The sequence below is a fragment of the Manis pentadactyla genome, chromosome 4, assembly GCF_030020395.1.
Source record: "Manis pentadactyla isolate mManPen7 chromosome 4, mManPen7.hap1, whole genome shotgun sequence".
NCBI lineage: Eukaryota > Metazoa > Chordata > Mammalia > Pholidota > Manidae > Manis > Manis pentadactyla.
In genome coordinates, this window is record NC_080022.1 from 86950129 (window position 1) to 86974222 (window position 24094).

Genomic DNA, 24094 nt, shown 5'->3' on the forward strand with positions numbered 1-24094 from the left:
CTCTTCCATCTTTACTTCCTAGTGTGCTATATTTTATCCAATAGATCTTTTCTCAGTGGCACATACCACAGCCTCCCCAATGGCTTACTCTGTCAGCATTTTATGAATGTGTTGGTCAGTCATTGTCCAGCTGAAATCTATGGACACATTTTATTTTGGTTTTTCATCTTGCCTATATAAGAGAGAACAACTGATGGAATAAAGTACATCTTCCTAATTGGTGCTGTTATTTGTTCTTTAGCTAGACTCTCATCTGAAAATAAGTATGCCTTTGAAAATGGTCCTTCTTTATGTATTGTAGTTTGCTCTCATTTTCCTGCCTTTATGTAGAGCAGGCTGGCACCCAAATGAAAGAGCACTGATGCTCAGACCCTCCAGAGGGCAGGGGGCTGGGAGCAGGCTCCTTTCCTCAGGGGGCAAAGATGGGAGGGTCTTCCCTGTGTGAGGCTTCCTCACCACTGCTTGCTGGCAGCCATGGGGCTTTGTCTCTTTCCAGCAAGTTTCTAGGGAATGTGTGGGGAGAGGGGCTGGAGCCCAAGAGCACAAGGGAGGCCCCACGTAGGTTCTGTGCATTCTTCATTTGTGACTGTGTTTGTTATCATGAAGAATTTGCAGGAGCTTGGGCAATATTCGTAACTTCATGAGTACCCCCTTTTTTCCATTTTCAAGGATAACAGTGATAACAGTATGCTCACCCCCCACCCCCCACCCCAGCTTGTGAGAATTAAATATGATCGGCATGTGACGACCTAGCGTGGTACTTATATATTCCATCTGTAAGACTTATTTCAGTAGGAAACACATTTTCTCAATCTATTAAGCTTTAATTCCTCAGGAAAGGCCTTGAGTGCTTTTATAGTGTTCAATTATGTTAATAAGTGAGTGTATAGATACCTTAAGTTGTTTTATCTTTTGTTTTTGTAAGTAAGTTATGGAATTTGCAGGGATGGATCCTGGTAGTATCTGGAAACATATTTGTCCTGTATCTCTTGAGCCAGTCTGTGTCTAAGCTATATTCCAAAGCATGATTTTGTCTGCATGAGAGTCTTCGGTTGTAGTCCATTGTACCAAACAGCTCCTTTTAAATGCTACCACGTGCATACCCATGCTTCTTTGATTTAGAATTTGACCGGTATATTTAATGGGTGAAAAGTCAAGCATTCTTTAGTCTATATAAAATATATCTATATACATAGTCTATAATCTATTAAGAAATCAATATAAAGCGAAGTTATTCATAATGACCTTTTTATGGAACATGTATTTTTTCCAGAATAATTTAGAAGAGGATGAAGATGTGGAAATGAAAAGTAATATAACCCAGGGAGACAAACTACGTGTCTTAAAAAGTCAGAGACAGCCACGTTCCTCACCATCCTGTGCCTATAGGTAGATCCATTTTAAATGTTTAAATTTATATGTCCCTCCATTCACGGGTAGAATATTTAATACTCTCTTATGAGTATCATTCTACAAGTACCACAGCTACCTCATTTTTGGCTTGTTACTATTTTGTGTTGTTTAGTTATTATCACTGTGGGCGTAGCTGAGTTTTAGCAGCTTATTGGAAACAACTGCTACAGTCTCAGTCTCTGGGACTTCACCTTAAACTGCCACATGGTTAGTTGTTTCTAGGACTGTGTCCTAGTTTCAGTTTGGAGTTCCACTCATCTCCTGTGAGTGGGTTTCCTGTCTTGCGGCCAATCCTCACAGGTGTGCTGAGACTTTTGTATTGAGTCTAGGGTCTGCACAAAACTGCTATATGCCATACTTTGGTGTATCCTAACGCCTTAGCCTTACCTTCTGTTTTTGAGAATTGAATAAGCAATTCTTATCCACACTTGTGCAGTTATAAAGCATCTTGATTTTGAAGTCTGAAATTGCTCATCAGAATCAATGGATGGGGCTTGACTCGTGATCACAACATTTGAAACCTGCTGATAGTCCAGATTAGGTTATAAAGAAAAAACAAAAAAGAACACCATCAGTGTTCCATAAATATCATCAAGATTCTTTATTGTATTCTTTATAGGGTGCCAAGTCTGCAAATGAATATAATGGGAAATGGCTACTTCTCTTTGCCTTTTAAGTGAGAGACATGCATAGCAGGGGGGATGTTTTGCCAGTATGATAAATGTCAGAAGATTAAATTGTATTATCAGGGAGGATTATAATTTATGTCACATCGGGTCTGGGCACATGCTATGCCCTGGTACTATGCTGGGTACTGGTTTCCTGACTTGAGAAATAAAGGTTCATATAGCTCGAAGTCGAGGTGATCATCTTCTGTAATAAGATGAGAAGATGGGATAGCAAGCCTGGTGCTTAGTCGTAACAACCAACGACCACTAGAAAATTGAAGAGATGGACCATTTACTAAACAGGTGCCATGGGCCATGTTAGGTGCTTAGTTTGGGTATGAGGACTAACTGAGTTAACATGTCAGTATGCATCAGAACCCACACTTGGGTTGGTTCTTGAGGTGAGCGAGGTTAGGATGGAGTTAGGATGGAGCTGTTTGTGGTCTGTGCTCTTCACTGGGCATGTTCCTTAAGTCTGTGGAAGGTTCTTCAAGATTACTAGTCTCTTTTAGTTACCATTTTTTTTCCTTGAAACTCTAAGATATGGCTCTAAGATATCAGTTCAGATTAACTTCAAGCAGATTTATATTTGATTCTTAAGAAATTGTAAGAGGAAGGAATAAGTTGGAGGATAACTTGGCAAATGAATAGGCAATAGAAGTGAGTGAATCTCCACAGCACGGGTTTTAGGAAGCTATGGCTTTTCTGTTTCTTTTTCTTGTTCTTCTCAGAAATGCTCTCATTTTTTGGAATTTAGTTTTCCTTAATAGGATCATGGTACCATTATGACATTTTTTTTACCCTAAGTGGATGCAGGACCTCTTTCTGATTAAAAAGCAATTTGCTATAAATGAGATTCAAGCTGAAACAAAATGACTAAGGTGGTTTTTTTGCTGGTTCTAGGGTTTCTTTCATAAGATATCCATTTGTAAAGTTTCTCCCTTTTATTGTTTGTCAATTTAGTATGTTTACTGGTCTGACTTTATAAGATGTGTCTTTTGGTCTTTGCTTGCATGTGTGAGCCTGGTGATGTGTGAGCATTTGTCTTTGATTTCTGTAGGTTGGATGATGTGAAAGGGCACCCAAGAGCAGTGTCCCAGCTTTTCAGGTACTGTTAATGAGGTTGGATTTCTAATAACTTGTAAATAAATGCTACCTTTTAGATACATTTCCCAGCCTTTCACCCCATGAAAACAAACTGCTCACAGCTTTTTACTTTTTGAATGCCTTCCTTTCTGTTCTGGATTGTTGCAGTGCACTTTGCTTTTAATGTTCACCGTGGAAAGGATTTTTGTTTCCCTGAGGCACCCATAGGGCTGTGTGGCCGCTGCAGCAGTGTCAGTGAGCTCTGTGCCCCCAGCATGGTGTGGGATCTCTGAGAGATCACAGTCGCTCTGCAATGTGCCTTTCAATCTAGTGAGTTTTTAACATTTCTGTTAGACCTCCTCCTGCCTGTATTTGCCGACCTCCTTTATTTTATAGTTTTATTCCCTGCCCTGTCTTCCATTTGAGGAAGAAATATTTGTGCTTTGCTCTGGAAAAACGTCCCCCAAACATTCCCCAGGTGGTTGCAGGGTACCAGGGGAACCAGGACCCAGCGTAGGGCCTGGTGAGGCCCAGCAGAAATGTTCGACCAAAACTGTTGATGAGATGGGAAAAGCAGCTTCTCTCTTCACCTCTGATTTTTACTCTGCCCTAGGTTTTAGGGCTGCTGAGTGCAGGCAGTTCTGAGAGGGCTCAGACTTCTCCAGAAGCTTGAGCTGGTTCATTGTATAACCTTTCCCATTTTTGTTTTTGAAGCAAACCTTGCACTTAAACTAGTGTTTGGAGGGAGGATGATGGAGAGTCTACAAGTAAATAAGCTTTTTTATAGCAGTTAGGAAAACAAGATCCAGATACATTACATAATTTGTGCAGAATAAAATTAATTTGGTATTAAAACTGTGACAAGGCCCTGGTGGTTCCAGATTTGAGTCCATTTTACCTCTTTGTCCACTGAGCAAACATTTATTGAACACCTGTTCTTGGGTCTGGCACTGTGCTAGCCACTGGGAATTGAAGTGAGAGACAGTTCTTTGTCCCCATGGAACCTATATCAAGGGAAGTAGACAGATATCAGGTAATGAAGTATGATATAAGAGCTATGATATACTGTGAGAAGGTATGATCAAACAGGATGCTTCCCCTGCCTGGGAATTCAGTGAAGGCTTGCTGCTGGCAGCTGATTGGATCATTAAAGGATAAGCAATAGCAGTGAGTCAGGTGGAGGTGGAAGAGAAGACATGGATGGGGGACGGGGGGTCAGAATTGGAGAAGATGTCCTGGCAGGAAAAATAGCACGTGTAAACTAGACAAAGGCGTGAATGTAGTCCAGTCCATCCAGGGAACTCAAGGCATTTTGTGCATCTGGCCTAGAGGTGGCCATTGCGGCAGTGTGGATACAAGAATCTGCTCCAAGAGGCTAAGCACAGATTTTGGATTATTTTATAAGCCAAGCCCAAGAGTTCAGCCTTTCCAGGCACAGAGCAGAGAGTTTAAACAGCGAAGTGGCATGGTTAAGTATTTTAGGTTTCACTGGAGGCTATTTATAATTTGAATATTAAGGAATAAGATTAAAAGATGCTACCAGTAGTCAAGAATAAGAGAGAATGATGGCCTCCCATGGGGCAGTTGCAGGGAGGAGAGGAAGGGGTAAGTCTAAAAGAAAAAGTAGACTGTCAGGACGTGTGAGGAGGGGATGCAGTACCCAGGAAGTTAAGTGCAGGAGGAGGGCGGGGTTAGGTGATTGAGGGCAGCACTTTGGATCTTGGGTTTGGATTCCAGCTCTGCCCCTTGCTCACTGAGTGACTAGAGAAGCTTTCCTTTCGTTCATTTCCACACTCACAAAGCTGGAGCTGCTTTTTAGCTCCCTCAGAGGGTTCTTGGTGTTAGCTGCTCCTGTCACCCTTGTTAGGACTTGCCCTGATCTTGTCAATGTTTATTAGTTTACCTTGTCCCCATGGATGGCTGAATGTTAAGATAACACAGCTTTTGTGTGATGCTTTGCCCATTTTTCTCCACAAAGATTGAGTTCTTCCCCACAAGTATCTGTATCGACTCTGAAGACCTCAAAAACAGCGTTGTCCCCTTCAGCAACGGCCAAGAGGGTAAACAGAGGCTCTTTATCTTCTGGTGCCCATGTAAGAAGGTAATTCTTCCTTTTCTCTTCTGAGGTACTGGTGGGAGGTATAGGAAGTCTATAGTAAACAATGGGTTTGGCCGCAGATGGTCAGGAGAAATCACAAAAGGCAGTGTGACCATCTGGGGCTCCATTCCTGGCTCGTGTTGCAGGGAGTGAGGCTGCGGTGGGCGTGCTGCGTCAAGTCCCTTTCTGTAGCGAACCTCCAGCTTGCCTAAGGTGACCCAGGAAGCAGAGAGCAGGTGTAGGTGCTACTGACATGTGGTGTTGCCATTTCTCCCCTGGTGTGTATGGGAGGAATTGAAATGGGTAGACACGTTTGATGTAGTCATGTGATTGAATATGTGTAAGTAAAATGTGTATTTAAGACTGCTTTTTACTCTCTCTGTATATAGCCTTGTTCATTTACTTCCTGTCTCAGGAAAAATAGAATCCCCAGATGTTCTATTTCAAAGTCTCTGGTCAAAGTGATTTAGTCAGCTTCTTGAGTTGTAGTTAACTGCTTTTGACAGAGGAAGTTACCATGCGTAACTAAAGGCCACATATTACAGTATCACCAAGAGTGATTAAGAAGCCATTCTGTTGCCATTTGCACTGATCAGAACTGTCTCCATCAGATTCCCTGAATGTCAGTTACGTGTTTTAGAAACATGAACTCCGTGTGAGTATACATCATTGTCCATGTTTCTCCCGCCTCACCTGTGTTTTCCATTCAGCTTTTCCATTAACTCCCGGCTAGCCAGTTCCCTAGGGAACTTGAATGCTGCAACAGACGATCCAGAGAACAAAAAGGCCTCCTCGTCCTCTAAGGCAGGTTTCGGAGTCACCCCGCTCACCAGCCTCTTGAATGGTGGCTCCCAGCTGCCTGCCAGAAACCAACCCGAGCTCAACAACAACCTGTACAGCAGAAGCACCAGCAGCACTGGGAGCCCCCTGGGCAGCCAGCCCAGCCCCCACGGCACCAAGACGGAGGAAACCCCCGCCGTCCTCCGGCCCTCCTACTCCAGCCTCTCCTCTTCCTCAGCAAGATTTCTGAGCAGATCGATCCCTGTAAGTCCACAGACTCCACCTCTTGGTCCTCAGAACCCTGAACGCAACTTTTGTGTCTTGCCTTCCCAGCCAAGGCTGCCACCAAAGAAATTTAATAGCACCAAGGAAGCCCTCTGATGGATGCCTTCCCTCTGTGCTGTGAAGCTGTCTGTGCGCGCACATGCTGCTGGCTGCTCAAGTAAATGCCAAGCCTCAACCCAGTTTTCTTCCTTCCTTCTTTGTCTTCTCCTCTCTGTATTCCTTTTTAAATAATTGCTCTTAGAAAGGAAGCAGCTTTCATTCCCTTCATCATGGACATTATTGACTGAACTTACTTTTCAGTTAAGTTTTCTAAGCACTCTTAATATCTGGTGCAAAGTTGGGAGCTGATTTATACAATAGACAATATTTAATTTGGTTGGTGGTGGTATTAGGAATCCTGGCTTTTTCCACATCATATATTAATGAATCAATCTTGGAGTATTTAAACATGGAAGGTGCTGAATGAACAGCATTTTCTCAGATCTAACTAGTAGGCTTGACTGTGTCACCTCCTGCAGGGAGCTGACCCAGAATTAATTAAATGGCAAATGGAAGTTGCTTATAAGGAAGGCTTATAGGTAGATAGATACCTGGGATGTAGAGAAGGGGAAGCAGCCTATCTGGAACAACTTTAAAATGAACCACCGCTCTTTTAGGGACAAGGTAGGAGATTTCCAAACACATTTTTATGTTTGAGTGTTGTATTTAGGTTATCAAGCTCCCTTTTAAACCAGTAATCCCTGTTAGGGTAAAATCTGGTTCACCCCTGCTATGAATTGCTTTAGTTACTTATTTTGATTACCTCCAAGGAAATTGAGCTCTATGAGGATGTGAGTATTGATTTGTGAGAACAAGAACTAAATAGGAAGGAGAAATACATTCCACAGATCAAGGAAGTGTAAATCTATGTTGAGCACATCATGGATCCCACTCAGGGCCTAAGCCAGCTCCGGTGTCCCGGGAAGGGTGTGGTCTGGTTGCCTTCCATGCACACCATTTCATTTCCTCAGTCATTATTCAGGAAGAGCTGATTTCTGCAGGGGAGAAATGGGGGAGGAGAAGTACGGGAGGCAGTGTGCCTCTCATGCCCATTCAGGAAAGCAGCAGCCCCAAGGGAATAAGTGGGGTGCACTTTCCTTAGATGGCAGTTGAGAACATGGGGATGCAGGGTGCACGTGTGTGTGTGTGTGTTGGGTTTATTACCACTGCTGTCCCGACCTCAGGCCTCTTATCAAAGTTTTTTTTCCCCCCTCTATCCAGTCCTTTCTGGTACATATAATTTTCCCCATCTGATTTTATTCCCAGTGAAGTTTTTCAGCGTTATTTTAGATTCCTGATAGATTAGGGCAGCTGCCAGCCCATTCCCACTCCTTAATTTGACTCTAATCCCACTATGTTATGGGGTATATGTGTATCAGTAAAATTTAAATCCTACCAACTAGGAGTTAGGTGGAAAATAATAGTGCATTTACATTTTCATAACTATATTTACAAGTAACATATTTCACAGCAGGAATTGAATTTAGTCAATATTTTCATACACTGATTGTGGGTCAGCTTTTTCAGACCAGAGTACAGATCTTTCCATTTTCAGAAAAAGTATATGTGTGTATAGATAGATAGATAGATAGATAGATAGATAGATAGATAGATAATGATATAAATATCTTGCAGATTTCATGGCTGAGGGTTTAGTGCAATCCACATTTACAGCAGAATACCAAAATTATTGGCAGCTTGATAAGAATAACATTCTACTTTTTCTGGATTTCAGTTTCCCTCCTTGCTAGTGGAAGCACGGGACAGCCTTTAGACGATGGTTGATCACCTCCCCTCCGCATGTTTATATAACTTAATTTGGTTTCGTGCCATATTTTGTTATTTTTCCTCACCTCTCTTCCTCCTCCTCATCCCTCTCCTGGCTTGAAATAGGGTGATTTTCCAATAATTAGATGTAAAGTAATAGTCTGTGTGGACAGCTGTTGCTCTTCCCCTCTTCAATTTGTCATCTTATTGTAAAGAAAAGCATTTATAAATAGAATTGCAAGCATGGCAACATTTTCCTCCTTCTCACCCTCCCAGGAAGGAAGAAGCAGATCTCTCAGAAGTGACTTTCCTCCTTTATCTTTGCCTAGAAAACCTCTGCCAGAAGGAAGGCTCCACATCCTACCCCTGTTGACTTACTGGCAGAAAGTCTAAATTAGGATGGAAATTCCCATTTTATGTGGAATAAAGTAGGAAGTTGTGAGTTCTTGTCCTTTATTGGCCCAGGGCAGCTTTACTAATTGTTGTTGGTTTCTTGTTTAGGTAAGATGGTCCCTCTTTATGGTGCTTCTGACTCACATATGAAGAACTAGGACTAAATCATGCAGCAAAATGTTTTTAAATCCTTAGGTAGGAATTGAAGTCTATATGGCAATATTCTCCCAGCACCTTTAAGGAAGACCCAGAAACTGCTAGGGATGGGGTGACGGGTGTTTAGAGGAACCTAATATTTTAAAAGCTGCAATTAGCATCTCTTTTGAAAGCTGCAATTGCTCTCTCACTTTATGCAGCAGTTCAGCCCCCAGAAAATGTAAAAATGATTTCCTTGTTCTGTCATTAAATGCTTTAACATGGAAAACAAGAACAAATGTTAAAGAATCCTTATGGTTGTGACAGAATGCTAAAAAACAGTCAGATTTTATTTTTATTTATTTGGCCTCTTCTGTCAGTCCCAAGGTTTCTGTTGCCCAGTGCAATTCATTTTTCTTGACCCACTTACTGAAGAAAAATCAGTTTCCCCCTTCCTGACATTCAGAGTTTTCACATGCTTAAGAAATGAAGGACGTGTGACTATGGAGTGGGTGGGGTGGAAGTATTTGATTAAGTTGAAATTACTTGAGGTATCTGTCTTGAATATTTGCTCTGTTTTATTTTTAAAAGACTTAACCACTGAATTGCTAGTCATCCCCATTGTCCTCACCTGACCCTGCAGGTCTAGGGTGGGTTTTCATGCTTTCCTCTTAGGCTCTTCTCAGTTCTGCATTTCGGTCATCTGTTCATTTGTCTGTATCCTCCATGGGACTGTAAGCTCTGTGAGGACACAGATGGTGTCTCTTTTTTTTTAATAGTGAAACATTTTTTTTATTATGCTATCATTAATATACAATCACACGAGCAACATTGTGGTTACTAGATTCCCCTCATTATCAAATCCCCACCACATACCCCATTACAGTCACTGCCCATCAGCATACTAAGATGCTATAGAGTCACTACATGTCTTCTCTGTGCTATACTGCCTTCCCTGTGGCACCCCTACATTATGTTTGCTTATCATAATGCCCCTTAATCCCCTTATCCCTCCCTTCCCACCCACCCTACCCAGTCCCTTTCCCTTTGGTAACTCTTAGTCCACTCTTGGGTTCTGTGAGTCTGCTGCTGTTTTGTTCCTTCAGTTTTTGCTTTGTTCTTATACTCCACAGATGAGTGAAATCATTTGATACTTGTCTTTCTCCATCCTGCTCATTTCACTGAGCATAATACTCTCTAGCTCCATCCATGTTGTTGCCAATGGTAGGATTTGTTTTCTTCTTATGGCTGAATAATATTCCATTGTGTATATGTACCACATCTTCTTTATCCATTCATCTACTGATGGACACTTAGGTTGCTTCCATTTCTTGACTATTGTAAATAGTGCACCATAGGGGTGAATATGTCTTTTTCAAACTGGGCTGCTGCATTCTTAGGGCAAATTCCTAGGAGTGGAATTCCTGAATCAAATGCTATTCCTATTTTTAGTTTTTCCATACTGCTTTCCACAATGGTTGAACTAATTTACATTCCCACCAACAGTATAGGAGGTTCCCCTTTCTCTGCATCCTCACCAGCATTTGTTGTTCCTTGTCTTTTGGATGTTGGCCATCCTAACTGGTGTAAGGTGATATCTCATTGTGGTTTTAATTTGCATTTCTCTGATGATTAGGGATGTGGAGCATCTTTTTATGTACCTGTTGGCCTCCTGAAATTGCTTCTTTGGAGAAGTGTCTGTTCAGATCCTCTGCCCATTTTTTAATTGGATTATTTGCTTTTTGTTTGTTGAGGTGCATGAGCTCTTTATGTATTTTGGATATCAACCCCTTATCAGATAAGTCATTTATGAATATATTCTCCATACTGTGGGATGCCTTTAGTGTGGCCAGGTGTTCTGTTCCTGGAGGTACACAAGCTGTGTACCTTTGCTGTACAGAAGCTTTTTAGTTTGATATAGTCCCACTTGTTCATTTTTGCTTTTGTTTCCCTTACCTGAGTAGATGCATTCATGAAAAAATTGCTCATATTTATATTCAAGAGAGTTTTGCCTATGTTTTTTTCTAAGAGTTTTAAGGTTTGTCAGCTGTTTTTGACTCTCTATTTCAAAGGACTCTTTCAAACACAGAACTTGCTTTAATCTCAAGTACATTGGAGTTATCAACTGCCTTGATTGTTCAACTTAATTCAATGTCTTCTTTCTTACATAATATCGATAATCGTGCTAAATCAGAAAAGAGTCTTAATTTTTATCTTTATTTATTTATTTATTTGGCCAGGATTAAAAGAGAGTAAATGCTTTTTATATGTGTGTAAAGTGTTGTCTGATTTTAGAAAATTTATCTCATATTTATATGAGGGTCTGCTCTGAGTGCAGTATTGTTTTAGTAGAGGAAGGTTAAGACACAGTTGTGTAAGTCATTGTCTGCCACTAGACTGAAGGCTCCATGAGGGTATCTTCTGGCTTAAATGATCTTCTGCCCTCATTTTTTTGGGTCCCTTCTATTTATCTTTGCTTTGCTGGAAAAAATCTGCTTTGAAAATACCAGTTTCCTAATGTCATCCTTTGATTAAAAAGCTTCTGTGGTTGAAGAACAAAACCAATTATTATAAGAATTTTCTTTTTTCCTTGAAGTTCTGCAGTGTTATCATAATATATCCAGATAGGGATTCATGGTAGTTTTTCCATTTTGGCCTCCGTGTGTGCTCTCGACCTCAGGGCTAATGGTTTTTCAGTTATGGATAGTTATCAGCCATTATCGTTTTGGGTGTTGCTTATCTTACTTTCTCTCTACTCTCCTTTTTGCAATACCTCCTTTTAGAACCTTTCCATCTGTCCTCAGTATTTCTGACCTTCTGTTGTATATTTTTAAGTTCCTATTGCTCTGGCTGTGTTCTGATTGAATTCTTCCTGTTATTTCTCATCCACTAATTCTCCTTTAACTGTCCTGAAATGAATCCTCAGCCCACCAACCTTTGGATTTCAATGGTTTTATCCTTGAGTCCAGCATTTGTAATGCGTTCTTTATGATAGCCGGCTGTTCTTATTTGGACCTGCTAATTTTTGTTTCAGAGATTCTTGATGTTTATATGGGTATTCTTCATTTTTTCACCTTGAGTATCTCAGATGGTAGATCATTTTTGAGATGGTTCTCTTACTTGCATTTCAGCCTGTGAGGATTTGTTAGTTCTCTTGGTGTTCATGTTCCTTGTGTGTTTTGGAATTTTCATTTGTAGAACTGCAGTAGATGGGAATTCTTTGTTGCTCTCCTCTCCCTCTCTGTTTTTCCCCTCCTCATCTACTGGCTTTCTCCTTGGCTCTGCGTGACCCCCCAGACCAGCTAGTCTGGGAACAGATCTTAATGACTCAGGTTCTCTTCCCTTGGTGAGCTTGGTGGGCTGGCTTCTCAGGCAGAGATGGAGCTCTGCATAAACGCTGGTCCAGCTAGAGTGGTGGCAGCTTCTCTCAGCCCCTTTCACAGATGGGAGAGCCTGACCCCAGCCCTAGTTTCAGGCTAGGCTCTTCTGGCCTGTGTACCTCCAGGAACAGAACACCTGGCCACCTATGCCAATTTCTAGCTCTGCAGCCAGTGGCCTGGTACTGTTTTGATTTGTTTCTGGGCCATAAAGATGTTGGTCTTACTTTTGGATCCTGCTGTGCCTTTATTTTTTTCTCACATTTTAACAACATATGATTTATGTGCAGAGGGAATACTTTAGAGCAATAATGTGCAGCTCCATCTTGGCATGATAGATTATCATTCAGGGCATTTTTGGGTCTTCTCCAACCAGCTTTTCACACTCTTTCCTCTTGAACCTTTTGCTCCTGGCATGTGCTTGAGTGTAGGTTCTTCTGCCCTGAATGTACCTTGCTCCAACTGCCTCCATGCTTTTCTTACATGCTGTGCCCTCAACCTGGTCCATTTTCCTCCCTTCTTTTGCTTCTCAGACTCCTTCCCATCAGGAGTTGGCCTAAGTCCACCTCCTCTGAAGCCTTCTTTGACTCACCCAACTGTAGCAATCATTACTTTTTGTCCTGTCCGTATTTGGCCTTCATCATGCCTGTTTTGTATTGAGAGTCTCCCGTCTCATGGGTGTAGGCCTTGGGTCCTCACTGAGTTCATTGGTGAACTTGAGGTTAGAAATGTGAGGTTAGAAAACATGGTCTCTTATTTTTGTTATCTTTGTTTCATCTAGCATTGGACCCTGCTTACTTATTTGATTTTTGGTTTATTTATTCCATAGTGTTATCTTTTCTACTACTGAGTAGGTCATTCATTTCTTCCAAAATTTTGTGATTTATTGTGAGTATGTATGTGTGCTTAAGTAGTTTAACCCAGAGAGGCCTATTTTTGTTGTAATGCCTTCTTGCACAGACACACATACATGTGGGTGTGCATGCATGTGCAAACAAGCACAGATGCCACATGCACATTCCTTGTAAAATCATTGCATTTGCCACTAACAGAAGTCTTTGATAAATGACATAGGCCCTGTTTGAGGTGAATGTCTAAACTCAGATGGCTGATATGTGTGGGAGAGAACTGTTCTATCCATAGGAATATATCTTTCCCTCTGAACCATTGTGAGACCTTCATCCTTCTGTAATATTAATGAGGTCATCCTTTATGTGGGCTAAAAAGATGCTTCAGCATCCTCAGGTTCTGTCTCTGATAGGAAGGTATTGGACTAGGAAGAAAGGATATAAAAAAGCAGTATCTTAATGAACTTGACAACTACAACAAATACCATAGACTGGTGGCTCATAAACAACAGAAGTTTATTCTCACAGCTGTGAAGGCTGGAAGTCAGAGATCAGGTGCCAGCATGACTAGGTTCTGGCCAGGACCCCCCTCGGGGTTGAAGCTGCTCTCTTTTCCTGTGTCCCCAACTGGCTGTAAGAGAGCAAGAGACCTCTCTGGGGCCCCTTTTATTAGAACACTCATCCTGGTCATGAAGTCTCCCCTCTTATGACTTAAATAATTACCTCTCAAAGGCCCCTTCTCCTGGTACATCATATTGAGGGTTGGGATATCAATGTATGAATTTTGGGGGACACAAACATTAAATCCATTGCAAGCAGTAAACCAAGAAAGAAAATCCAGAAGTTTCTATTTGAAAGTGAGCCAGCTAAAGCTGACCCATTCCAACCTGATTCCCTTATTTACCCTGAAGTACAAATTGCTTACTCTCTGGTAATGCCCAATTTTTATAGCTAATGGGTAAAGACTATGTTCCGACTTCTTCTTAGACACCTTGTTCCAATACTCTCTTTTGCTTGAAAACACCACCCAGTGACATGCTGCTCTTTTGTCCTCATCCCTGTCATTTTCTCACCTTCATTCCTTGAGGACTTTGGCTTTACTTTTAAGTTAGCAGACTCCTGCCTCCATTCTCAACAACTGTAACATTTTTCTAATCATCATCATCATCATCGATTTATTGAGTACCTCCTATGGGCTGGACATTTGTAGTAGGCTTTTGATATACAGTATCTAATTTATTTAACCCACAATTTACAGGTGAGGAAATCAAGACTCAGAGGGGCACTGGCTTGCTCAAAGTCTCACAACTATTGTATTATAACTTCCTTAAGTCCAGTGATCTTTTTTTATTCACTTGGAAATCCCTCTCATAGACTTTATTATTGCTTAGAGCATTGCTTCTGATATCCTGCATCCTGTAAGTCTCCTCTACAATATTTACACCTCCCACCCCACCTCAGCTCTTCTCCACAGTATCATTATGACCCCTGCCTGTTTCCTTACCTTCTCAGTGTACTTCCTCCTGTATCCACATAGTCATTTCTGCTTCCTTTTTCTGGTGTTCGCTCTTCCACTTGACCTTCTTTCTGTAGCCACTTTATCACTAGCTTCTAAAATTACATCAGTTCAACAGTGTCATATCTGTCCCTAGTCTCTGTCTTTTAAGCACTGTTGGAGAAAATCCCATACCTTTGCCTTTGACTTCATTTCAAGTGAATTTTTAATTACCTGGCTCTTCTGTGCTGATAATTAGCTTACTTGTGCCATTTTTGACTTCCTTGCTCTTCCCCACACTGGCTGTTGCCAAACTTAGCATCTTCATCAGCACGAGCCCTGCAGCCACCATGGCTGGCTGACTTTGCCTTGAGTTCTGCTGAGAACATGGAATTTACCAGGAGTAATTTCCCTTAACTCTCCTCTCCTCTACTTCACAGTTTATCTGCATCTGACATGTCCTGTTTTTTCTTTCCTTTTAGATGAAAAGAAACCCTTCTATTTTCCAATGGTAACTCCATGCTGTTAATTCTGAACTATTCTAGGGGGTTGCCCCATCTACTTCCTTCCTCCTGTATCTCTTCAGTCTCTGACCCTCCATTTCCCCTTCTCCTCACCTCCAAACAGGTACAACCAAATTGTTCAGGTTCTCTTACCAATTACTTCCCTCAGGCCTGTTACCTCTCAGAGTGTTTCTTTTACAGCAAACTTGGGGCAAGAGAGGAAGCCTCCTATTCTGGGAAAGTCTCTCCTGCAGGCTGCCACTGACTCTTTTAAGGGCAGATCTGAAGATGTCTTGTTAGTCCTCATTCTTAGTCTTTCTGCAGCATTTGACAGTATTGATCACCCTTTTTGCCGGTTATTTTTTGGTCTCCTTTGAGTTTTGGATATTATTTTCTTGTTTCTCTCCCTGCCCCCAATACCACCACCCTTAAATCATTATCTGTTTGTCTTCCTCTGCCTTCCCTTCATGATTTTTCCCAAAGCTCTGACTGTGGCCCAGTTCTCTCTCTGGCTGATCATTTCCTGAGCATTGTCTGACTCCCTGTGGGCATTACCTGGGAGAGGACACATGTCCTTCAGTCCCATGTCTGCTTGGTAATTGCATCTTTATGCATTCAGTCACCCGGGCTGGGAGTTTGGAATCAGCTGTGCTAACCACTTCTGCCTTTCCCTTAGCCACATTCATCATTAAGTTCTATTAGCTCCCCTTCTGAAATACCCCTTTCTGTCTGTGCATTCTCATCACTGCCGCCCTAATTGGGATTTAATGGAGTATTGGAATAGCCCTTTAAATTTCCTCCCTGCCATAAGTATCTCCCACCTTAATCTTTCCTCTGTACTGCTGCCGGTGTTAGATCTAACATGACTGATCAAATCATTCCCATGTTCGGAATCATTCAGTGTCTCCATTCAGTTTGCTAACCAGGTCCAGGCTGGGTCCCTCGGCTTGCCGCTCAGGGCCCCCCCCCCGGGCAGACCATGAGCCTCCCGCTCGTGTCCTCCCAGCAGCCCTGCCCGGCATCCTGACTGGTATTCTGCCAGAGCGCCACGCCCTGCCTCATGCCCGGACCCTAGCACATGCGGTTCTCTCTCCTTTCCTCCTGTCTCTGCTTGGTTTTCTATTTCTGGGCCTGGCTCACTGGTTATCTTTCTGATGAAGCGTTTGTGACCCATCCAGCTGAAGGCCTTTTCCTTCTCGACTCCTCTGAGACTTTGTTCACAGCCCCCAGTTGCCCTCATATTTTAGACAGCTCTACATGATTCTCTCTCCTCTGCTGGCTTTTGAGCTCCTGAGAGGCCTCTGTTTCTCAGGTTCCAAAATCTGTATAGTAAGTAAGTGCCTAGTAAATATTTACTGAACTAAAAGTTGGGTAATACATCTAGGCTTGTGAATGTTAAGCAAAGAACTAAGGTGATTAGGAGCCTGTTATTGTTGGCATAGGAAACACTAACAGGGCAAAACAAGTTTTCAGCTTTAGCTTTAATGTACAGCAATCTGAGAATTTATTTTTTTTCCTAGAAATACGGCTTTACTAAAATAAGAAAAAGTTAAGTTTCCCTGAGCTTGCATCAATGTTATTTTGGTGTTTGGATGAACTGACCACCTCACATAGTGGCTCACTGACTCAACTTGGGTGTCAACAATGATGTCATCTTACAATTGAGTTCTTGTTGAAAAGCATGGATTAAATTTCCCCAGAAAAAAGAATCTATTAAAAGTTACATAGGAAGATGAAAGAGTATTTTATATAGCATTTTAATTAACCAAAATTGCCTTATTAAATCTTTGGGTCCCTGAAATGCTTAGAGATTACTATAGAAAAAATATTTACATTTCTTTCAAAGCTGATTATTTTTCACAAACCTTAGCCTTTTTGTGTTCATATGATGCCCATGAAACCTTATCCAGCTATGTTTCTACTAGTGTTATTGGAGAAACAGTATTATGTCAGGAAAGGCAAATACTTTCAGTGCTGTGAAACCACCTTCCTGGATACATGAATCAGCACACACATTTTGTATGTTGTTAACTTACAAACAATAGAAAAACTAGAAACTATTGCAAAGCCATAAGAGACTCAGGAGTATAGAGGCAGCTAAAGACAAACTTATTTCTCTCCAGTGTTTACTTTTTCCCCCCTTATTTGTTAAAACTTAAAATCCTGGAATTATATGTAAAATAAATACCATATTGCCAAACATGTGGTTTTTTTCTTTTAATTCTCTATGCCATTAAAAGAAACCACTTTTTAAAGTGCTTTTTGCCTCTGTAGTTAGAACTCAACTCCAGGGTAAATAGTAGACTATTTTTCTTCTTTAAGGGACTTGGGAAAATGGGGAAATACAGAAAATAACATGCTAGTGTGGCAAAAACACGTGGTAATTTTGTAACATTCTAGGTCATAGGGTCCTTTGGTCCAAGTTATTTGAGCATTAAGATATTGCTTCATTCATTTGCTGGCAAAGACCTTCATCTTTCATTTTTCTTTACAGTTACTATTTTTGATAGTCAATTTTTAGTTTTATTTATTAACCAATGATGCAGTATTTATATCTATAATTAATTAGACATTTTCTACCATGATTAGATAACTGGGCTGTTTAAAAAAGAAACACCTCCAGAATAGCTAAATTTTTAAAGTGACTACCTACATCTGCCAAAACAGATTAGTAGCAGATTTCCAGAACAGAACAAATTGTCTTGATCTCCTTACCTAACTCTTTGTTTTATGTCAAATCTGCTTTCAGAGAACAAGATTTCTTGATGGGAGCTTATATTTTGACATAAAAATTTGGGGCTGCAAGTATAAGGTAATTTTATCCTTATTTTGCAGGCAGAATATTGCTATATTATTAGTTTTATGGTATACCATCAAAATATCATATATTCATTATAAACTTGATTTGGTCTGAACTCATTATAACCCTGTAAACTTACTAGCCACATGAACTTGAATATTTTATTTGAGAAATTAAAATGTCTTAGTTATATAAGTAAGTGCTATCTTCTAAAATAATATTTACACCTCAGGTCTTCACTGCCATACCCATTATCATTGCTGAGTGTTTTATCATTTTTGTGTGTGTGTGTTTCAGATGCATTAGGTATTAATTCTTATGGTAATGATAAAAAAAATAGGCCAAGCAGAATTAAACTTTAATTAGAGTACTTAAGCATGGGTATTCTTACAAAAAAATTTCTTTTTAGAATATTCCTGAAAATTCTTTTGGTTTCAGTCCAATTGAAAATCATTTTTAAATGTATATATCTCCTTTACAGTAATAAATATTACATTCTTTTTTTTGTAACTTAATATTTCTCTGCTCACTCAGGATCACATCCTGTCTCAGATTATTATTTGTCTGTGTCAGGGTGATCGAGAATGTTCAGTTGACTGTGTAGTGATCACAGGACAAATGCTTGAAGAGTGTGGGCTTTCAGCCAGATGACCAGAGTTCAAACTGTAGCTATACCACGTCCTAGTTGCATGATCTTGGGCAAGTAACTTCACTGCTTTTGCCTCAGTTTCCCCATCTGTAAAATGAGTTGTCTGGAGCACCTAATGAATTAATACATGTAGAATGTGTGGAACTACGCCTGGTGTATTCAAAGGACTATCACAGAAAAATCGACCTGTTCAGTAATATATTTCACTTATTAAGAATTTCCAGATAGTTTTACCTCAATTAGTCTATTTTTTGAATAATAAAATCAATAGCAATAATGATATTATTTATGGAGTATAAAATGTATTTGCATTTTTACTATAAAAATTAAAAATACTCATAACTGGCTATTGTGTTTCCCGGTATGTTAGTAACTTTAGGATAGAAATACATTTGGAATACAAATGAGAGCCAGAGACCCTCAGTACAATCCCATCATGTAAGCATGTGAAGTCAGCCCACACTATTGCTTCCCCAGTGAAAAGGCCTGGAAATATTAATTATGATCTTGAAAAGTGAATAGATGGTGTAGATTTTAACAATTCTGTCTCTTCCCTAAGTCCACTTCCAATTAAGATTTTTGTTTTAGATGGAAAATGAAAAGAAGTTAGCTTGTTAGAAAATACTGATGTCAGAATAATTTGCTAGATCCTTTTTATTGATTTCTTATTTCCTTTAACTTTCTTTACACCATATGAAGAAAGCATGGGAACTTGATGATGGGGGAAGTCTAGTAAACATAATGTTGCTCATGTAATTGTAGATTAATGATACCAAAATAAAATTAAAAAGAAAGAAAGAAAACATGGGATATGTTCTGTTTCAAGAACTTTGGTATCATATTTTTATCCCCCAGTGCCAAATATTTTGATGTTTTATATATATATAACAATAATTATTTGTTGAATGAATTAACTAGCACGACAGAAGGTCTATTCCCAGCCAGATCTGGTCTTCATTTGTTTACAGAGGTCTGCAGAGCCATTTAGGCAACATAATGAGCAAATTGAGTGGGTGACAAAGGAAATAGTAGGGATTGTGGTAAACTCTATCTGCAGGCTGGATTAAACAGCAGCCAGAGTTTGTGACCTCAGCTGTGTATAAGGAAAGGCTTCTGCCAGAAGGCTAATGAATATGTACTTCATATCAAAGATAAACATCTTTAAAGTTATTCTAGATTATTTCTGTTTTTCAGTTCAGTGGGTTCATGATTTCCATTAAATAAATAAATATATGTACACACACATATTTACCCCCTATATACTAATAATGCATATATAAAATACTTTATCCTGGAAGTTAAACAAAGTTCAACAAAGTTCACTTGACTACTATCTGTTCATTTGTTGTATCTCTTTATTGAGAACTGATGGAACTCGAGAGGTGCTTGCAGAAGCAACTTTGTTCTAAATTTACAAGTGTCTGAGGATCAGCTTTGTACTATGTGTTCGTGATAACATGAATAACTGTTCTAATTAAAACAAAAGCAGAAGTTCAAATTCCCAAGAAATCACTGCATGCACGGCCTGCATGTGTGGCATCCTTGCAGTTGGGGAGACCACCTGGCTCTGCCCTCTCTGCCTGCTTGCCAGACTTCAGAAGAAACTGGGAGAAAGCAGCGAGGAAAATGATAGTTCGTTTTAAGCTCTAAGTGCTAGGAGGCAACTGATGTCCTACTTGTTAACTGTGTAGGAGCTTCAAGGCATTGGCCCAGTTTCACTGGTTTTCTCACAGTCTTCCCTCTTTGATTCTCCCTGTGAGTTCAGGTATATTTACATTATGTTGCCCTAATTGTTGATATCTCTCCTGTTGTGAAGCCGTGGCATCAACCACCTCCTGCATTGAGACAGTCAACTTGCCAAGCCTTTTCCATTTTTTTTTTTAGCAACTCTTGGCATTAACCTCTTCCTTGAAACTTGCAGCTTGAGAACCCCCCAAACCTTCCCCTTACCATGCTTTGCCTAATCATTTGCTTGTGCACAATGTTGCTCTTTATTTGATGTTGACACTTCTGTCTTTCCATGTGATGGCTTTATGACAGTGTGGGCTTTTGCCGTTTGTCAGGGACCATAATTTTTGACTCATGTTATTGATAGATACTTGCTTAGTAAAAAGTGAAGGTATAAAGTTCACTGGGATTTTAAGCTGAACAAAGACAGTTTGATAGTTTGAATAAATTATTTGCAAAATGGATGGCTTCTTTTTTTACTGATACCTATACCATCAACAAGATGACCTGTCTAATTTATAAGACCTATTAATAAAATGCTGCAATCAATTTCAAAAATAATAATTGGGGGAGGAGAAAAGGGAATTTGGTAGCAAATCAAGTAAACTTTGTTGTTCTAAGGTTATTTGATTAGAAGAATCGTGCAAAAAAATTGTTAGAGTGACTTATGTTCCTTCTAACTGCCATTTGCTTCTAAAAAATAACTGGGAATTTTTCTCTACTTCCCTTTATCTTTTCCTGGGTTTATGTCTATTATCAATGCATTCTGATTACATATACAATCATGCTCCTTTTTTATGCCATCTAATATGATGTAGGAAGAACTTGACTTGTTTACTTTACTTGAAAGTAAACACTGTTATTATGTTCTACACAAATGCTTTTAGGTCTTAGGATCAGATTTCAAAGCTAATGTTCTTTGTGTCCCCCTAAATAAAAAGGATTTATAATGATATTCATTGAATTCAAACATTCTTAAGGAATTTATTTAAATGACTGCATTAGAAGTATTAACATTCATTTGATAGATATTGAATATATACATTCTTAAATGATATTTTAATAATCTTCAGTTTAGTTAAAAATGTCATTTAATATTAAATAAAATGCAGTATCGTTACACAAAGGCTTAGAAGCGAGTTTCATATTACATACCAATTTTCAAATAATACTTAATTTTTAAATCACTATTAGTAAGCCTTTGAAAATAGGAAGTTTTCTAACAATCACTTTATATAATTGAATATCTCATTCTTAGAAAATAATTTGTTCTCCTCATTTTTTTCTTAGTTTATTTCATTTATCCTTTACATAACAGACCCGAAGTGCCTTGTGTTGAAGGAAGGAGCTGCATGATATATGAGAAGTTTTGTATGTGATGGAATTTAATGTCAGTTTATGTCTCTCCCCTGCACAGTCCCTTCAGTCTGAATATGTTCCTTACTAAGGCCCTGCCACTCCGGTGAATGCTGTTCCACTCTTAGACACAATTTCTTCACCTGGACGAGCAATATAGAGAAAGCAACTGCTTGTTGGAAGAAAAGCTCTGCCTTCCTACCTTACACTAAAGAGAGCACTAAAATAAGACCTTCAAGAGACTGGAAACCAGAAATCTCTGGTTAATGACTACTATAAATGCACTGAAACCATGTTCATGGAGATGTCAACACTTTTTAAGATAGTTTTAATGTTGAACTTGGTATTTTGAAAGGTTATTTTTAATGTATTTCAGTAATACATTTGTTATTACATTTACATGTACAGTGTTACTTTATGTATATATAGTGAACTTTAAAAGACTATTTTGATAAATTTATAAATACATAAAATCATGTAAAAACTAGGCTATATTTTGGCTTAGAATTTCTTGCTGTTTGCTACCAAAAATTTGTATTTTGAATTTTCTTAGTATTGTTTTATCTACAATGAATAAATAATTCCTCTTTCTTAAGAAAAAAAGGGAGAAAGTTTTTAGAAAGTGATTTTTATGTTCCCACTATCAACATGATAGATCATTTCATTCTCTTGGGAAGTCAGTCTAATGTAACAAGTTTATCTCTAGCAAGAGTGTAATTGTCTGATATAATTTATTTAGAGCATTTCCTTTCCCTTTGTTTTTATTGCTGAGCCATTTAGTTTTGTGTCCTAGGGGGCTTTAATAAAATTTCACATCCAGTTGAAGATCAGAATTCACTGTGTCATTCTCTTGAAAGTGTGGTTTTTCACTGTGAAAATGCCTCAACATTCCAAATGCTTTTATTTCTTTCCTCCTTTCAAAAGAGTTCCTAACCCAATTAGAATATTCTGCTTTTGGTCCGAGGCGGTTGTTGTTTGTAATCACACATGGTCTGGCACCAGCTTTAAGTCAATGAAGAGAAAAAACAGAAAAATGTTGCTAAATAGTTCTCTGTGTTAAAGGAGATATGCTTAGAACAGATTACAAGCTCCTAACACACAAGCGAGCATATCAGAAACCTAACAAGGAAATGAAGGGACTCTTAAAGGTACTCACAGCCCTTTCATGTAAGTGTATTTTTATGTTTAGGCCTCCAGAAGCCTGACGACTTCATTTCTGTGGGCAGCTGGGGAGCCTTGATTCTGATTGTTTTTCATGCTGCTCAAGAATGGACTACTCAGAGACAGTTAAAATGGATTCACATGAAGTGCTTTACTTTCAACCACTGGGTTATTTATAATGTATTTATTAGGAGGGGGTACCTTGAAACTCTTAAAAATGCTTCCGCAAAACATCTTGTTCGTGTTTTACATTTTCACAAAGGCATTTGAATGAATGTTTGACTCAGGTTTGTTAACTTAATCTTCCATAACTGCAGTACCAAATAATTGCACTAAACTGATAAAAAAATGAATTGTATGTTTTGGGAATCAAAAATGAAAATAAGTGGAATTAAATTGTATACCTTTTCTAAAGCTGAGATAGTGAAATATTTTATTATGAGTTATTGTAAAAAAAAAGGTTGTATAGGAAGATGATAGTATTTTTTAAAAATTATCAGTAAAAAGTAATTCAGATGATATTTGAGAAGTGGGGGAAAGGGAACCATATGGATAGTTTTAGTTCTGTGAACACTAATTTGTGTGCAGCTATTAAAATGATCGTAAAATTGACTATAAATTTTCCATAATTGTGTGTGTGTATATATTAGTCATATGTATCTACATGTGTATGTCTTAAAATTATTTATACACATGTGCATACATAGACAAACCAAGAAGTATATGTATATAAGATAGAAATTATATAGCGAAGTAATTCTACTCCAGTAATAAAAATTGTTTGACATGTATTTTGTTATGAATAGTTTACCTTCCAAAAGATATTTTGTTCTATTTTAAAGTGTAGAAGAATACACTGCTAATAAATAATAAAATTTTATACAATTTACATTTTCCCTGGCTTTTATAATTTGAATTTTGAGTTATCAGTGTACTGAAGTCTCTTTCTAATTTTATATGTGATCCATTCTGATTAGTGCCTTTTGTGCTTCTCAAGCTTTCCATTCCAGATGTCTAGTTTATCTTTTATTTAACTTTTCAGGTTGTGGCCATTTCCTGAAATGCATGCTAATGAGCACAAAGAAATCTTACACTTTGAATTTCACAGTTGTTAGATAATGTCAGACTCTTGCTGTCTTTCTCTATATGAAATTTTCCTTTCTGTTAAATTGGGCAAATTTACACTAAAAGCACACCTTCAGTCAGCTCCAGCCTCTTTACTGGGATTTATTCAAAAATTTAAGAATAAACATGATTATTAACTATAAGCTCTATTCTATACAGTGATCTCTAGGACTTAGTCATTTTGTGTAACTGAAAGGAACACCTAAAACATGTGACCACAGTGTTTTAGGTCCTGCTTGGTCATTTCTGGCTGTTCTATGATACACTGGTCATTATTTCCTTTTGCAAAAGAATGGCTATTTTTCTTGAAGGAGAAATTATAGAAATAAATCAGATGGAACAAACCTTACCACTGTTGGATCTATGCCCTAACCAGCTTGGGAGGAAG

The 24094-nt window shown here is 39.0% G+C and overlaps 1 protein-coding gene across 5 annotated transcripts in view; it reads left to right on the forward strand.

Annotated features, from left to right (window-relative positions):
* CDC14A (cell division cycle 14A) overlaps positions 1-23454 on the forward strand; it is a 181655-nt gene extending 158201 nt beyond the window's left edge. For all 5 annotated transcript variants that reach the window (XM_057500470.1, XM_036883870.2, XM_036883871.2 and 2 more), the window contains 5 exons: positions 1274-1389; positions 3142-3189; positions 5146-5268; positions 5976-6309; positions 21482-23454. In XM_057500470.1, the coding sequence (XP_057356453.1) occupies positions 1274-1389; positions 3142-3189; positions 5146-5268; positions 5976-6309; positions 21482-21511 (651 nt within the window). In that variant the 3' untranslated portion in view covers positions 21512-23454. The remainder of the gene's footprint in view (positions 1-1273; positions 1390-3141; positions 3190-5145; positions 5269-5975; positions 6310-21481) is intronic.
* Positions 23455-24094: the final 640 nt, after the last annotated feature.